General features: G+C 65.7%; 1 protein-coding gene across 1 annotated transcript; it reads right to left on the reverse strand.

The window, feature by feature from the left end:
• Window positions 1–73: 73 nt before the first annotated feature.
• On the reverse strand, window positions 74–10,403 carry PIAS3 (protein inhibitor of activated STAT 3; the record flags this gene model as incomplete). The annotated part of the gene is given in 15 exon segments (XM_084303394.1): window positions 74–1,923; window positions 2,028–2,065; window positions 2,488–2,621; window positions 2,831–3,002; window positions 3,177–3,313; window positions 3,700–3,860; window positions 4,283–4,356; window positions 4,721–4,826; window positions 5,075–5,209; window positions 5,535–5,625; window positions 6,260–6,310; window positions 6,748–6,832; window positions 7,099–7,189; window positions 7,191–7,577; window positions 10,380–10,403. Coding segments are annotated over 15 exon segments (1,953 nt in total). The 3' UTR covers window positions 74–1,656.
• Window positions 10,404–11,449: the final 1,046 nt, after the last annotated feature.

Below are 11,449 nucleotides of genomic sequence, written 5' to 3' on the forward strand. Positions count from 1 at the left end.
CCCTCGGGGCAGCACCTGGGTGGCTCTGGCTGCACCCAAATCCCCCCAAAAAGGGGGTTTTAAGGGCCAGGTACCCCAGCCCCTGCGTTACACAGCCAATATTTGGCTCCCCTCCCACCCCAACACGACGCAGGGAAGGTGCCCCCCCCCCCCAGGCTGGGTGCTGGGGTCGGTTGCTTTTATTGCCTTGGCTTAGTCCCCGCGGGTGCGATACAAGAAGTAAGAAACTGCCCGAGCAGAACGCCGTGCGCCGCTCCCGCCGACGGGGGCCCAGCCTTCAAACTCAGCGAGGAGCAGTTAAAAAGGTGCTAAAATAATAAAAATTAAAAAAAAAAAAATAATTGCTACTCCTGCCACTTTGTCCCCACGCCAGCCTGGCCTCGTCCCCGCACCTCTCGGTACTGAAATGGGGAAGGAGCTGGGGGGGGGGGGGCTGAGGAAGCCCCCGTTGGGCCAGGACACGCAGGAGGCAGCAGGGCCGTGGCTGGGAGGGTTATGAACTAAATACGATTAAATACATAAATAATTTGTGCAATGGGCGCCGTGCCCCCTCCCCAACCCCCTTTCCTTCAGTCCAGGCGCGCCGGGAGGGGGGAAGTCTTTGGGAGTTTCCTATGTACAAAAGCTGCAACTGAAAAATCGAGAAATCCTCTGCTCTCCGTACAGGGCTGCGCCGGGAATGGGTAAAAGGAGGAAAAAGGAAAACAAAATCTGCAGGTTTGAAAAATGACAGCAGACACTGCTGAGCCCGGCGGCAGCAGCACGGTCGGGGCGCTGCGCTGCTGCCCTCCTGCCCGGGGGGCTCCCCGACCCCCCCAAAAAAATCTGCAGAGCACAAATCTGGGGCTGGAAACGCAGCCGGGGGGCACGGCCGGTCCCAAGGGGAGTGCAGCCTCCTCCAGCATGGCCCCCCCAGGGTCTGCTCCCTGCCCTCGTCGCCTTTTTTCCTTAAAACCGAGGAATTTCCAGCCGGGGCTGGGGCTGGAGAGCTGCGGGGTGGTGACAAACCCACAGAGAAACATCTGCTGGGGGCGATGCGGGTGGAAGCCCTGCCCCAGGACCAGCCCAAGCCCCTCGTGCACCCCTGGTCCTGCGAGCAGAGCCCAGTTCTGGACAGGGTGCAGCCCCCCTGCCCTGCCCGTGCCCCCCAGGGGCACAACTCGGCCGTGGCGTCCCCCTCCCGGCCCCGTTCCTTCATCCAACCCTCGCTGGCTCGGCCCCACGGCCACCACAGCTCAGCGCTGAGGTTTTTTTCTCCCTCTTTTTTTCCCTCCTCCTTCTCCCCCCCCCGGCAGGAGCTCGCTTTGCTCCCAGGACCGGGGTGGGAGGCACAGCCGGGGCAGGGCAGGACTCACTGGGGCGAGCTGTCCCCCCCCCCAGCTCCACAAAGCAGGACCCTACAGGATCCAAACGGCCCTAAAACCCCTCCTTAAAGGCCGGGGGGGGGCGGCTAACCTTCGGGCAGGGCTGCTCCCTACCCCACAGCCCAGCGTCCTAAAGGAGTGCACGCAGCCACCCCCGCGGCCCCGGGCACGCTGGCAGCCCCCGGCACGAGAGCCTTGGGGGCACCGGGGAGGAACCGCAGCGAGGTGGGGTCCGTGCCAGCCCCCAAAGCAGCTCCTGGAAGCCTGCCCTCGCCTCTCCCAGGACCCTCGCTCAGTCCAGGGAGATGATGTCCGGCCGGCAGCCCGGCAGCGTGGTGCTGCTGCTCACGGTGCCCCCGTGGCCCTCGCGCAGCGCGCCGGCGGAGACGATGCTGCTGATGCGGCCGGCGGCCGGGCTGACGGCACCGCCGTGCGGCGTCCCCATCACGGGGCCCAAGGGGTTGACGTTGAGGAAGTGGCCGGAGGCGCCCCGGTACTGGAAGAAGTGGCTGAGAGCGTCCTGCTCGTCCAGGGAGGTGATGACGGAGGGGCTGTAGTGCTGCCGAGGGAGGGAAGGGGGGAAAAAAAGTCAGGAGGGAGAAGAAGGCAAGGGGGGAAAAGAAAATAAAAAAAGAGGGAAAAGGAACCAAAAAAAAAACTGACCTGATTTTCACTTTGAAGGAAGGAAAATAAATCCAGACCTAGAGAAATAAAAAAGGGGGAAATAAATCTCCTGGTGGTGAACAAAACTCTGGCACGAGGGGAAGATGAATGGTGCCAACAACGGGACGGCAGCAGATGGGTTTGGGCTGCTCCCAGCACCAGGAACCAGCACCAGCTCTGCTCCTCCAACCCCGATATCTGGCAAATTGGCAACCTGGTGAACTGGAACGGCCACCAGGACAGCCACGGGGCCATCAGGATTGCTGTGTGGCCACCAGGACAGCCGTGGGGCCACCAGGACGGCCCCGTGGCCACCAGGATTGCCGTGGGGCCACCAGGACAGCCATGGGGCCACCAGGACAGCCGTGTGGCCACCAGGATTGCCGTGTGGCCACCAGGTTTGCTGTGTGGCCACCAGAACCCTCGTGCACGTGCAGGAGCAGCCTGTGGGCCCCGTTACCTTGCAGCTCCGCCGGCGCCGGGTAGGACGCGCGGTACTCGTGGCCGGGGAGGCCGGGCAGGTAGTCGCTGCCGAGCGCGGCCGCGGGGGGGCTGCGGAGCACGGAGGACGGCCGGGGGTCGACGCCGAGCACCCTGCGAGAGAGCGAGGGGGTGAGGAGCCCCCCCAGAAGGAGGCCGAGGGCTCCCCGGGGCGCTTCGCCAGGGAAATAAAAACCCGGCCTCGACGGTGCCTCCAGGATGACTCCTGGGGGTTCGGGAGGGCTCAGGGCTGCGGGGGGGGTCCCGGTGGGGTAAGGGGGTCCCAGTGGGGCAGGGTTGGGGGTCTGCGGGTGCTGCCTCACCCCTTGGGGCCGGGTGCTGCCGGCAGAGCCCCCCCGGAGGCCGGGCGCTGCTTCTTGGCGGGCGGCTCCTCCTCGTCGGACGAGCTGTCCAGGGTGAGGTCGATCACCTCCACCTTCCTCCTGCCTTCGGGGGGGTTTTTGCCCTCGGGGCTCACCGTGTACACGGAGGCAGCTGCGGAGGCAAAGGGCTGAGGCTCAGAAGGGGAGGCCAGAGGCATTTTCGCCTCCAGGGCCAGCTCCCTGCAGCGTTTTTGGCACCCCAGGGAGGAGCTGAGGTCCCCAATGGCTCCCTGAAACCGTGGCTTTGGCAAAAATGAGGTGTCCAAGACGGGCTCGGCGGCCGTACCCTCGATCCCGCTGAAGGCAGCCGGCTGGCACAGCTCCTGGCTCTCCTTCCTGGGCCTCATGGGGCACCAGGAGCCGTCCTCCATGAACTGGATCTCGTCGCAGTCCGTGCAGGAGTTGAGGATTTCCATGAACAACCTGTGAGGAGAGTGGGGGGGGGGGGAAAAAAAGAGGGTGAGCTGGGGAGGGCAGAAAGCAGCAGGACCCAGGCGTAAATACGGGGACACGCGGGGCTGGGACGCCCCCGAGCTGGTGGTCGAAGAGGTGAGACAAATAACGACTGCTCCAAAACCCAGCCCATGGCCCGGGCCCTGCTCCAGCAGCTCCCCCCCCCTCTTGGTGTGGAGGCCAAGATTCGGACAAAAGCTCCTTGTTCTTCGGGAAAACCTCTCCAGGTTGGCCCCGGAGCAGTGCGGGGGGGTGGCAATCGGGATTTTCGGTCGCTCGGGGCTGCAGCCCACGCACGTGAGCAGCTGAGGGGGGGGAGCAGGAGCTGTGACCCCCCCCCAACCCCTTTGGCTCACCCGTCGATGATCAGGTTGTCGTAGGGGGCCTTCTTGTCGCACACGGGGCAGGTCCAGGTGGGTTTCTTCTCGTTCATCTGCAGGTACAGCGCCGCGTCGAAGCACTGCAGGTGGGTGCAGGTGGTGGCCCGGCAGGGCACCACCAGCCTCATCTTGCCCAGCTGGGGGGGGGGGGGGCAGAAGGGGAAAAAATCAGCGAGGTTTTGGCCACGCGGGACCCCCTCCTCACGGCCCCAAGGGTCCTGCCCCCTCTCCTGTCCCCTGCACGGCCACCGAGAGGTTGAATTAAACATCAAAGGAGAGCTAACACGCAGGGGAAATGAGGCTTTCCGGGGGGGTTTTGGCCATTTCACCCCCCCCAGCTCACTTCTCCCTCCAATAAATGCAGGAGCCAAGGTGAACGACAAGGTTTGGGCAGCAGGCGGTGTGGTTAGCCTGGTGGTTTGGGCCGATTCTGGCAATTTTAGGGCATGGAGGGCCAGCTCTGCTGCCGGGGGGGGCTCAGGGCTGTCTTTCCCGCTGGAGGGGGGGCCGCAGCAGCACAAATCGTGGTCCCATAGAGGGGGGGGACACCGGGACGTACCGGGCACATGAGGGAGACGCGCAGGCTGGTGGTGGCGATCTCGCTGTCGGGGTCAGCCGTCAGCTTCTCCTTGACTGAAAGGAGAGGGGGGGGAAAAAAAAAAAAAAAAAGAGCTCTGCTGTCAGCACCTGCCTCCTTTTACACACAAATACACAGGATTTTAACTCAAACCGTGACCCTCGTTAGGCAAAATTGCAGGGTTAACAGCTGGTAACGTCCGCGGCACGGAGACGGGACCTGCCCCATGGGATTCTGTGCGCCCCCCGGCACCACTCCCCTGCTCCTCATGGGGAGGCAAACGTGTACCAGGAGCCCCCCAACGGGCACCAGGAGCCCCCCCTGCTCTACCCCACAGGCACCAGGAGCCCCCCCTGCTCTGCCTCACAAGCACAGGGACCCCAACCCTGCCCCACCCAGGGCCCCCCCCAGGGCACTTACTGAGGGCTCGCGAGTGGTCAGGGTTGCGGATGCCCTTGGCGCGCAGCTTCTGCAGCAGGGTCACCGAGGTCAGCTGCTTCACCAGGTACACCGACAGCGAGTAGTGCTGCAGGAGAGGTGCCACGGCTCAGCTGGACACGTAGGACCCCCCCCCGGGGCCAGCTGTCCCCCTAAATATAGCCCCACGTCCCCCCCTCCCCAGCGCCAGCACCCCACGGGGAACGTCCACGGCGTGCAGGCAGCGCTGGTGCTGCCTGGCAGGGTGGGGGGTGGTGTTTGTCGTTATTTCATTTTAATTTAGTCATTTTGGGGTTCATTTCCTCGCCCTGCCCTCCCCGGGGGCTGCTCACCCACCCGGCCGAACTCCGCGGACCAGTTGACCACGATGGTGTTGGGGACGGTGGCCGAGAGCCGCGCCAGGGGCGTGATGTTGACGGGGCGGCTCGGGCGCTTGGGCTCGGCGCCGTTCTTCGTGGGCGGGAGGTAACCCTGCGGGGAGGGAAAGGATTCCTACAGCGAGGGAAAAAGCCCCTCCCGGGGGAGTGTGGGGGGGTCAGACCCCGTAGGAGAACCCCCAGCCCCGTGTCCCCACGGTACGTCGCGCCCCTGGATGCTTCGCGCCGCATTCCAGAGCATCTTGACCCCAAATTTGACCCCAAATCCTCCCCGGGACCCCCGAGCTCGGGTCCCTGAGCGCTGCCACGACCCCGGTATCAAACCCCAACAGCCCCCAACGCCCCCCCCCGGGCATCACAGCGAGGGACGGGCAGGATTCAGCCCACGGGACGCCAACGGGAGACGGGGATTTACTCACGGGCAGGGGGCAGAGCTTGCCGTTGACCTTGACGAACAAATTGGGAGGGAAATAATCCTCCTGGGGACAGCTGGTCTCGCACAGGCAGAACCTGCAAGGCAGGGGGGAGAAAGAAAGGGGAATTTGGGGGAGGGGGAGGCATTTTGGGGAGGCGAAGGCGTTTTGGGGAGGCGTTTTGGGGAGGGAGAGGCGTTTTGGGGAGGTGTTTCGGGGAGGGGGAGCTCTGCCAGGGGGTGAGCGTCGGGTGCGAGCCTCCCCAGCCCCGCTCATTTTTTCCCCTTTTCCATTTTTTATTTCCCTGCCTGCTCTCCTCGCATCTTTAAGAGCAGTTTCTGGACTGAGGAGTAAAAAAAGTTCACGTTTTCAGCTTTTTTGGGGCCTCTCGTTCTGCGTTTTGCAACGGGTCAAAAAAAAACGGAGAGGGGAGCGGAGGGGGCCGTGCACGAGGGCACAAAGCTCGGAGCGAAACCCAGCCCGGCTGCACCCAAATCATACAAAAATGACCACGGGCAGGGGCACGGGACAGCAGGAGGGACGAGGACGGGCGCCCTCGGCCTCGTGGGGCTCAGCACCCCCGGATTTGGGGCTCAGAACCCCCGGATTTGGGGCTCCCCAGGTCTGGTGCCCGCCGTGCCGAGCGCCCCAGGCCCCGCAGCGCAAACACCAGCTCGGGGAGCGAGCTGAGGGCACTCGTTAGGGGGACGCGGGCTTAATTAGGGCCTTACCTTAATTGCACCTGCACCGTGTAATCACATTTGGCACCCGGCAGGAGGTCTCTGCAAGGAGGAAGGCGCTCAGCCCACCAGGGAGCCACAGCCCCAGGAGCCCAGCACCCCACCGCTGCCAGGCAGTGACCCCAGGACCATTTTTTTTCACCCCCCCCAAGACCATTTTTCACCCCCCAGGACCATTTTTCACCCCCCAGGACCATTTTTCACCCCCCAGGACCATTTTTCACCCCCCAGGACCATTTTTCACCCCCCAGGACCATTTTTCACCCCCCAGGACCATTTTTTTCACCCCATTTTCCCATTAATCCCCCCCCACAGCCTGTCGCAGCCAGCACCGTGCCTCCCACCAGCCCCACACCCACCCCAATCCCCCGGTGCCGGAGCCGAGAGGTGGGCACAGCGCGGGACCTGCCCCCTCAGGGACCCCCCCGAGATTCCCCTGCCCCCCCAGGGACCCCCCCAGATTCCCCTGCCCCCCTCACCGTGAGGACAGGATCTGCTGGACCTGCTGCGGGGTGAGCGCGAAGGTGAAGTGCGCCTCCTCGAAGCGCTGGCTGCTCGTGGACGCTGCGGGGAGGGAGGGGGGAAAAAAAAACGATGGCACTCGGCACCACAACCCCCCCGGGGGACAACACCTCGTCATTTTGGGCCAACATCACCCAAATTCTGCCCCTTCAGCCCCAGCACCCTGCCCTACCTCCAATAAACCCCCCCCGGGGGGCACCAGGAGGGCACAAACCCCCTCGCAGCCACCCCGCACCGCCGCCAAAGGGCTCGGGTGGGTTGGGGGGGGGTAAAACATTCCCAAAACCTCTCCCCCCCCCGGCACCTACCGAGCGTGGTGGGCTTGATCAGCTCGTCGTAGACGTCGTAGAAGGGCAGCCTCCTCATGGTGACGTCGGGGTGCACGGGGTGGGCCGGGGGGGGCCAGGTGCTGAGCGTCCGCCTCGCGTTTGGGTCCCAGGGGGGGCAGCGGGGGCAGCAGGGCCGGCGGCAGCGGCGCCGCGGCGGCACCGCCGCGCTCGTAGGGCAGGGGGCAAGCGGCGGCGGCGGCGTTGGGAGGCAAAGCGGGGGCCGCGGGGAGCTGCCCGGGGGGGATTTGAAGGCCGGGGAGGTCGGAGGGGGCCAGGGCTTTCCTGGGGAAGCGGCGGCGATACAGCTCCTTGATCTTCATCTGCACGGCCGGGCTGCAGCCGGAGCGCAGCAGCTGCAGCGCCTTGGCCAGCAGCTCGTGCTTCCTCCCGCTCTTGTTCCTCCCGGCGAAGCCCAGGAGGACTTGGAGCTCCGACACCCTAAAGCTCAGAACCATGTGCTGCAAAAAGACCCAAAAACGGGGGGGGCCCCCGTCACCGCCGTGCCCGGCCCCGAGTCGGGGCCAGACCGGCTGGGAGGCAGCAGAGGTGGAAAGAGGTTTTTTTTTGGGGTGCCGAGCGCCGCGGCCCCGTACCCCGAGGTCGTTTGGGTTGGCCCCCTCCTCCAAATGTTGCTTTTAGGGCCAATTCCGCGCTCAGAGCTCGAGGTTTTGTCCCCCTCCAGCCCCGGCACAGCCTCGGAGGCCACCACGGGCCGGTGGATGGAGGCTGAGCCCGGTGGCACCGCACCGCCGGCACCCACCGCGCCGGCAGGACGCGCGCCCAGACCCCACTAATGCCCACGGGGGGGGCTCAGCTCCTGCTGCCCGCGGGGCTCCGGCGACCCCCCGAGGTGTGTGGGGTCCCCGAGGGCACCCAGAGCCGGGGGGGTCGCCTCGGCCCCGATACGAGACGCGTGGGATGGGGACCGGGGGCTGCTGTGGGGCCGATTTAGGAACCGACCCGAGCAGAGCCCAAAGAGCTCCGAGGTCCCCCTGTGGGTTCCACGGCTCCCGGACCCGCGTCGGGGTCGTTAGAGCACGGGGTCGTTACGGCACTAATTACTTCCAGCCCGCCAGGAGGGGTTCAGGACGGCCACACGGAGAGATCGCGGCGCCCCCCGAATGATGGTGGGGGAAAAAAAAGCAGGATTTGGGGCTGCCGGAGGCACCCCACGGATGCAGGGCGCGCCGTGCGCCCCCAAAACGGAGCAGCCGAGGAAGAGGGACACCGAGGTCCCACAGGACCGGCCTGTCACCAGCGGGGGACCGCAGCAGGACACCGGTGGCACTGGGTGGCCTCGGAAGAAAGGCGGGGGTCCGAGCCAAGCCGCGGGCTTTTTAAGGAGAAACGAGCCGATTTTTGGCTGGCTCGGCTCGCTCGCAAAACGAGACCCAGATGGGGAACGGCTCGAAGCAGAGCTGGGCCAGGAGGGGGCTCTATGGGGTGGCCGAGGAGCCGAGACGCGGAGTGAGAGCCCCAAAAACACCCAGGAAGGGAGGAAAAACGCAAAAACGGTGCCCGGCCCCACTTCTGGGGGCATCAAAGGGCAAAAGGGGCTGCCCCCAGCCGGCCAGCCCCGTCCCCAAAATGTAGGGACGCCGGCACTTTGGCTGGGGGGGGGTGCCCGCTGCTGACCCCACAAAGCCACGCGGGGTTTTAGGGGAAGGGAGGAAAACCGAGCCACGCAACGGCCCCAAAATTCGGGCAGGGCGCCGAGCGAAAAGACTGCGCCCCCGCTCCTGCTGCCAAAAAAGGACCCTACAGCCCCGACCCCGCAGCGCGGCCTGCGGGAAAACGGCTCAAAAGCCGGCGAGGACCAAAAAAAAAAAAAATGTAATTAAAAAAATGTAAAAAAATCAGCTTTGGAATTAGTTACCGGGGGCAATTTTTCCTATTCCACGGCCGGGTGGGCGGGGGCGGTTACACGCGCTGAGTCCTAAAAACGAGAAGAAGAAAGTGGCGGGGGCTGGAACCCGGCCGGTGCCGGCGCTGCGGGGTCCCGCGCCGTGCCCGTGGCACCGCTGCTCCTGCTGGCCCCATAGAAATAAATCCCCCCCCCGAAATGGGGTCGGGGGGGGGGGGGGGGGGGTGTTGGGGGGCTCAGCACCGCCACCTCCTCGCTCCTCGCCGCCGCCGCCGCGTGCCCGAGCCCCCCAGGGTGCCCCCGCGGAGGGGCTGCGAGGATCCCGCTGCTCCGGGACGGGACCCCCAGCCCCGTCCCCAGCTCCCCCCCACAGCCCTAAAAAAAAACCCTAAGCTGCCCCACGCCTACCGGCGCTGTCTCGCTCCCCCCCTGCACCGCCCCGAGCCCCCCAGCCCCACAGATCCCCCTCGGTACCCTACAGTCACCATCCCCTCGCTGATGGCCCCATAGCCCCCTCTGCTGCCCCACAGCCCCTGCCAGAGCCCCCCACAACCCCACAGCTCCTCTCTGCCTGTCCCAGTCCCTTCAGCCCCACACAGCCCCTGGCTGCCTGACCCCATTCCCTTAGCCCCACACGTCCCTACAGCCCCACAAGTCCCCCCACAGCCTGACCCTACTCCCTCACTGCCTGACCCTATCCCCACAGCCCCCTGCTGCCTGTTCCCAGCCCCATAGACCCCACAGCCCCACACGTCCTGACCCCATACCCCCAGCCCCACAACCCCACAGCCCCTCGCTGCCTGTCCCCAGCCCCACACATCCCTACAGCCCCACATGGCCCCACACTGCCTGACCCTATTCCCTCACTGCCTGACCCCATACTCCCAACCCCACAGCCCCTCTCTGCCTGACCCCAACCCCACACGTCCCTACAGCCCCACACAGCCCCTCTCTGCCTGCCCCCAGCCCCACAGACCCCTCAGCCCCACACATCCCCCCCCCTGCCTGACCCTATTCCCTCACTGCCTGACCCCATACTCCCAACCCCACAACCCCTCGCTGCCTGTCCCCAGCCCCACACGTCCCCCCACTCCCTGACCTTACCCCCCCAGCCCCACACACCCCCTCACTACCCATCCCCAGCCCCACACCCCCCCACACCCCCCCACATCCCCCTGCCTGACCCCATAACCCCCACCCCAACCCCTCTCCACCCGTCCCCGTCCCTCCACCCTCACCCCCCCCTCACTGCCTAACCCCGCACCCCCAGCCCTATAACCCCCCAACCCCATAACCCCCCAACCCCTCTCTGCTCGCCCCCAGCCCCTCGGCCCCACACGCCCCCCCTGTGCCTGACCCCAGCCCCATATCCCCGCGTCCCCCCCCCCCCCCGCACCTTCAGCTCCGCCGCCTCCGCCATCTTGGGACATGGCGGCCGCGGCCGGGCCCAGGGAGCGGGGGCAAATTCCGAGCCCGGCCGCGGCCGCAACGGGGCGGGGGGGGGGGGGTGGAAAAATGGGGTTGGGGGGGGGAATAATGGGGTTTGGGGGGGGGAAATGGGGTTGGGGGGGGGGTAATGGGGTTGGGGTTCTGTAGGGGGGGTGCTGTGGGGTGGGGGGTGCTATGGGGTGGGGTTTTAGAGGGGGTTCTAAGGGGGGAGTTTCTAAGGGGGGGGCGCTTTTGGGGGGTGTTTTTTGGGGGTTTCTGTAGGGAGGGGTTCTGTGGGGTGGGGGTGCTATGGGGGTGGGCTGCTATGGGGCCGGGATTTTATAGGGTGGGGCTTCTGTGGGGTCGGGTTTCAAGGGGGGGGGCTTCTATTGGGGTGGGCTTCTATGGGGGGGGCTTTTATGGGGCCGGGTTTCTAGGGGGGGGCTTCTATGGGGCCAGGTTTCTGGGGGGGGGGGGCTTCTATGGGGGTGGGCTCCTATGGGGCCAGGATTCTATAGGGTAGGCTTCTATTGGGGCGGGTTTCTATGGGGCCAGGTTTCTACGGGGCTGGCTTTCTGGGGGGGGGGCTTCTATGGGGTGGGCTTCTGTAGGCTGGGCTCCTATGGGGCCAGGTCTCGGGGGGGGCTTCTATGGGGACAGGTTTCTATGGGGTGGGCTTCTATGGGGGGGGGCTTCTATGGGGACCAGGTTTCTATGAGGACCGGGCCTCTGTAGGGGCCAGGCTTCTGTGGGGCCGGGTTTTGTAGGGCCGGGACACTGTGGGGCCAGGTTTCTATGGGGCCGGGACACCGTGGACCTGACCTCTGTGGGGCCAGGACTATGGGGCCGTGCAGTGTGACCGGTGTTTGTAGGACCATCCTCTGCGGGGCCGCAGCAGCCGCCCCGACCCCTCCGCCGCTGTCAGACCCCACAGTGTTCCCCCCCCCATATGTCCCCGTCCCCCCCTAAAGGACGAGGCTCTGTGGGGTCGCGCTGTGGGGCCGCCAGCTCCGTTTTAATGCCGGGCCGCGTCCTGGC

Source organism: Netta rufina (assembly GCF_964035555.1).
Source record: "Netta rufina genome assembly, chromosome: 29".
Lineage (NCBI taxonomy): Eukaryota > Metazoa > Chordata > Aves > Anseriformes > Anatidae > Netta > Netta rufina.